The 5,772-nt window shown below is 53.4% G+C and overlaps 1 protein-coding gene across 1 annotated transcript; it reads right to left on the bottom strand.

The window, feature by feature from the left end:
• Positions 1–485: 485 nt before the first annotated feature.
• Positions 486–2,945, bottom strand: LOC104529337 (V-type proton ATPase subunit d 1; the record flags this gene model as incomplete). The annotated part of the gene is made up of 4 exons (XM_010173622.1): positions 486–912; positions 1,409–1,486; positions 2,065–2,241; positions 2,836–2,945. Coding segments are annotated over 4 exons (527 nt in total), but the record flags the coding sequence as incomplete, so codon positions are not given.
• Positions 2,946–5,772: the final 2,827 nt, after the last annotated feature.

Below are 5,772 nucleotides of genomic sequence, written 5' to 3' on the forward strand. Positions count from 1 at the left end.
AGGCATGGAGGTCCAGCACCCTGCTGGTCCACCACAGACACTTGCACAGCTGTGGGTCTTCAGGGTAGGAGGTTGCTCAGCCAACTTACAGAGCCCTCTCAAGCTGCAGGGCAGGAGGGAGACTGATGAGAGCTGCTTCTGAGGAGAGGGCCAGGCTGCACCGGTGCAGATGGTGCTGGAGCAGGGAGGAGTGTGCTCCACAAGCTCCGTCCCAGACCTGGCCAGGGCTGCTCAGTCTCTCCCCGGTCAGGGTTAGCTACAGGGGGATGCAGGGATTGCACAGCAGCATGGACTATGCTACAAATCACACTCCAACTAAATCTCACGGGAACAACACTGACTAGGAGGGGTGCAGAGCACCGACAGAGAGGACCCCCGGCCATGGCAGACCCGATGCGGCAGTAGGAACCCCTGGGAGGCAGCAAACCCCCAGATGGTGCTGCCCCGTGAGCGTAAGCACATACAACAGATGAGTAGAGCAACACGGGGACTAGTAGATACACAACAGGAGGTGTCCCTCCTGCTGCACAGGGCCCAGCCTGCGCCACTGGTCCCTCCAGACCCCTCAGGGCACACACAACTTAAACTTCAGCTTGTGAATAATTTAACTAGCAACTGTACAGGTTCCTGATCTGAGCCAGTTCCACAGACAGGACAGCCCTGGAGTCTGGGCAAGGGATAACTCGGGGAGTTAGGCAGGGGTCCCTCCAGACTCCAGGGGTGGGAGGGTTGGACAGGAGCAGAGCAGGGTTAGAAGATGGGAATGTAGTTGTCAATCTTGGTCCTGTGCCGCTGGGCGATGCACTCTGCGATCCAGACGATGTTGCGGCACTCCTGCTCCTTCAGCTTCACAAAGGCGTAGAAGACTCCAAAGTGGAACTGGTTGAGGAAAGCCAGCTTGTTCAGCTTCACCTGGGGAAATCCCAGAGGAGGACATGTCACTTGGCCACCTCAGATGGGAGGAGGTGGTCAAGGCAAGTGTCCCATGAGAGTCCCCATGACCTCCCCAGCAGGCCGGGGTGCTCAGCACAGGGATCCTGCTCTGCACCTCTCCAGGCCCTCGGGGCAGCTCTAACCTACAGCACGTGGCTCAGGACAGGCTCTGACGTTTGAAGGGGAAAATGTTTATACCCTCATGTACTGTGAAAATCCTCCTTTCCCCCATAATTATACTCTGGTTTTGCTATCGATGGACCAAATATCCACAAGCAGCCCCAAACTTGCCCCGCAATCTGTCTGGGTGGGAACCTGGACCAAGCATCATGCTGGGACCCCGTTTCCTCGCTGGAGCAGAGGATCAGCATCCTCCTCTCTCCCCAAAATCTGTTCATCCACAGCACTGCTGAGAGGGCAGCAGCCAAGCTTGCTGCTACCCTGAGCTTTGCAAAGTGTCTCAGGGCTCACTCACCTCATGCTCAAAGAACCTGTCTTCAAGGGTCTTGTCTCCAGGGTTGCTGCCAGCCCCTTCAAATAGCAGCTTGTACTCCTGCAGGAAGACATCACAAGGGGATATATCCAAACCCTTCCAAGCTCAGCAGCGATCCTGGGCCCCATACGTCAAACAGACACCCCAGCCACCATGTCAGGTCAGCAGAGGACACAGAAGCCAAGAGTCTGCCCTGTGCAGACATCCGAGCGTGTGCTCCCAGGTCAGCGTCTTCCCTGTGACTGAACCAGAGCTCAGAGTGACCCACTAGGGCTGGAGATGACCCACTTCTTGCTGAAGACGGGTTGCAACCAGCCAAAAAGAGACTGTCACTGCTGCCACAGAAATACCCCAAGAGTTTGGTGGTGAGGGCAGCCCCCACACCATGGGACGGGCACACAGGGCACACCTGGCCTCCCTATCATCACTGCAGTGACAACCATGACTAACAAGCCAACAGCATCCCTGGTGCAAGAGCTCCAGCAAACCAACTCCACCGTGGCCAAGCGGGGTCAACAGCAGCAGCAGCAGAAAATAGGGCTCCCCATCCCAGGCTGTCAACCCACAAGTTCCCCCTGACCCCCGAGAAGCTCTGGTCCTTGCCCTGGTCCGCACAGCCCTCACCCCAAAGCACTCACAGGGTAGTAGTCAGCAACATTTTTGACTTGTTCGTAGTCATCTGCTCTGGCCAGCTGAGCCAGGCCCTCGGGATAGAGCTTGCCACAGTGCGGGAACAGCTTTGCTCGGTCCTCCTTGGACAGCTCAGTACCAAACGAGTTAATGGTGATAATGAAGGCCCTCCGGTCAGCTTCGAACTGCGGGAAAACGTTTCACCTTGGGATGCAACATCTTTGCCACTGGCCAGCAGATACCAATGCTGCTCTGAACAGAGCCACATCAGAGGGCAGCAGGAGCAACTGTCTGGGACACACACAGCTATATGGTGCCCACGTGTGTAGGCTCCCAGTATGCCCAGTAGCAGACAGGTGAGGAAATCCTCACCCAAGGCACAAATCAAATCACTGAGCAGAACCCTGCCCAGGTCAAGGAGGTTGAGGTGAGGAGGTCTCTCACCTACTGCTCCTGAGCCCTGCACACCCCACAGCCTTGGCATGCAGATGGGCCGTAGACTCAACAGCTCTGGCTGTTCTCCTGCTCCTTATTCATGTGAGAGGATGAACATGCTGCCATGAAGGCAACAGACTGTGTCAGCAGCTGGCAAGATGAGAACTGGAGAACCAAACCTGTCCAAAGTCACTTCCTAGGTCTCCCATTGAGCAGGCAGAGTGTGCACGGGGATGCTCAAAAAGATCTTGAGCATCCTTAATGCTGGCAGGAAAGCTGGGCCTGAGCACAGAGCAATGAATATCACGGCAATGCCATCCAGCCACAGGGGTTTCCAGACCTACCTCCAGGATGGGGCACATGGCATCTGCTGTGGTACCTCCTAGCACTTTGCAGAACTTGTAGAAGGACTCCAGGTAAGCCTGGAAGAGAAAGGACAGATGAGCTTCCTCTGCTGCCCCACAGGGTCATTCAGCAGGGGACACGCAGCAAACAGGGACACTCCCAGATGCTTTATAACACAGTGCGGGCACTCTCACCCCACGTGAACTTGGACACCAGGCCCACAGGAGAATCAGTGCTTCTGCCAGGAGCTGGAGACATGAAGGGCTGTGGTTGGGTTTGTCCAAGTGACTGCATGAGCTTACTGCAGGCAAGATCCCCAGGCAGCAAGGCTAAAGCCTATTTTGCGCCTTTGAGTCATCGAACTCCAAAGCATTTGCTGAAGCCTCACGTGGTTTCCTGACCCCGCTCTGGCCTCCACAAACATGCCAAGCCACACAACTGTAGCTGCAAGACCTACGTTCAGACAGTACCGCTGTGTAAGCAGAGTCAAGAGATGAGACAGGACATCTGCGAAGGAAACCAGCCATTCCCTGTAATTCTCCTTTCACGCTGCAGCCGCTTGGTCTCCAGCCCAACTGGAGCGCTGCAGAAAACATACAAGGCCGAGCACAGCTCCGCTGCCTCCAGGAAACGTAATCCTTTGTGGAGATGGACCCTCATCCAGCTGGAAGATGACTGTATCTCCCAGGGGGAGCCCATGAAGACAGCGCATGGCTAAAAGTGCTGTTCAGCAAAAAACTTTCTCAGAAGAAACCATCATGTGATAAAACACCTCCCTGGGCAGAGAGCTGCAACCAGAATCACTTAAAAGGGATGGAATAAAATGATGCTGAGACATCACAAATCTATGCTTTGTCACAACAACTCCAGGACTGAAGATGGACCAAGAATGGATGAGAGTAGATTGAGATGAGATGTGAGGAAGAAATACTTTGGTGTGAGGGTGATGAGACACTGGCCCAGGCTGGCCAGAGCAGCTGTGGCTGCTCCTCCCTGGAAGTGTTCTCGGCCAGGTTGGATGAGGCTTTGAGCAACCTGGTCTAGTGGAAGGTGTCCCTGCTGCTGGCAGGGGGGTTGGGACTGGATGAGCTTTAAGGTCCCTTCCAACTCAAACCACCTGATGACTCTGTGAACGCACGTGTTGGACACCCTCAGCCTTGGCACTAGGAAAGCACCTGGATTACTCTGTGCTGTAGATATTTGTTACCCCACAGCGCAGGAGGACGCTGCTGGGTGAGCATCACACACCAAAGACACATCATCTCCAGCACCTGCCACTGCTCAAGTGCAGGAGAGCACAGAGCATCAGTCTGCAGAGTTACCACAACAAGGAGGACACAGACAAGGGACTTTGCTTGAGGCTGACAGAAGAGGGAACCTGGGTAAGAGGTTCAGTCACCACCCCGGCCTTTCTGAGAGTTCACACACAAACTTAAGGCCTTCGAAGCAAAAAAATAGGTGAACTCAACTATCCATCACGAAATGAGGATCCAGTATCACAGACACCACGGAAACACAGACTGTAAAACAGCCACACTGGGTACCCCCCCTACGGACCCCTCTGCAGATGACAGCAATTTACAGAAACTCTCCCATGTCCTGAAGCTCTTACCCCAGAAATGGCAGCCTCGTGGCATTTAATAATCCTGAATGCCTTTGACTTCCAGGAACCCACCCATTTACCCTCTGCCTCCTGCCAGCCTCCTTCTGTCACCTCCAGCCTGAAGGGACACCTCAGGCCTGCCCACCCACATTGACTTTTCCAACACTATCTGCAGTTACCACCACAGCTCTGATTCACTCCTCTCCCGGGTGAGGAATTCCAACCATTTTTGTAGTTTCCCCACACAGAAGTCATCGCACCCAAACCATTAATTGTGTCCTCCTCAGCAACTTCTCCTGTCCTGCTCTCCATATTCGGAGATGAGAGAGTAGAGGAATGAGACAGTGTTCAGGACAAACGCACCACAGATGCCCGCAGCAGCACAGTGATATTTGCTCAATTCTCTTTTCTACTGTTAGGAACAGACTGTCTTGTAGAGAAACTTGCTCGGATCAATCATAACCCAAGATTTCATTTAGTAGTAGAAAGGAACAAGGAGGCCCTCATTGACAAGCAATGTTAGGATTACCTCCTTGCCTCTCCCATACATCACTCCACATTTATCGCCTGCCATATTTTATGGTCCGGTCACAAAGCTCCTGCAGTTGGTTCCTACAAGAAGGTCACCAGCAAGGGCCAACAGTCAGCCAGCTTCACTCCAACGTGTCCATTAAAGATGCGGAAAAATGGGAGTAAGCACTGAAGGTAACACTGCCAGCATGGCCCCGCTGCTGACCGCCCTCTACACTAAGAGCTGACCCCTTACTTTAAACCTCTGCTCCCCACCTTAACCATATTTCCACTCAAGAACATTCTCACTTGTCATTACTAATGAGAAACCTTTGTAATTGCTTCCCTCCTACGAATCCTGCTCAAACCTTCTGTCTACACGTTCGCAGATTCCCTCAAACAATTTCCAGTAGGTTTGGTCCCTTTCCCATGCCAACTCCCCGTGGACACAGGCATCCATCCCAGGCACCTGCCTGCTCTGCTCATCGGAGCAGCTCTGCGCAGATTTCAGACCCGATTTTATTTCCCTCATTTGCCTATGAAGACCATTTGTATTCCATTACACATTTTCCAGCCCTTGGGGAGAGAGGTGGCTTCAAGTGAGAGCCTGTACACAGCAGTTACCTCTTTCACCCTTGTGTCACCATGATTTGTTACTGACAGAGTCCCAGTGTTCCCCAGGGGCTGCTCTTTAGCAAGAACCAGTCGCAGCACACACCAAGGGATACCAGGCACCTACACTTCAATTTGGGGGTAAGAAGAGCAGAATGCAAAGTATTAGGCCTCAAAAATTGCGTGGCTTGAGGCCAGCTCTGAAGAGAAG

The sequence above is a fragment of the Antrostomus carolinensis genome, unplaced genomic scaffold (genome assembly GCF_000700745.2).
Source record: "Antrostomus carolinensis isolate BGI_N321 unplaced genomic scaffold, ASM70074v2 scaffold27368, whole genome shotgun sequence".
Lineage (NCBI taxonomy): Eukaryota > Metazoa > Chordata > Aves > Caprimulgiformes > Caprimulgidae > Antrostomus > Antrostomus carolinensis.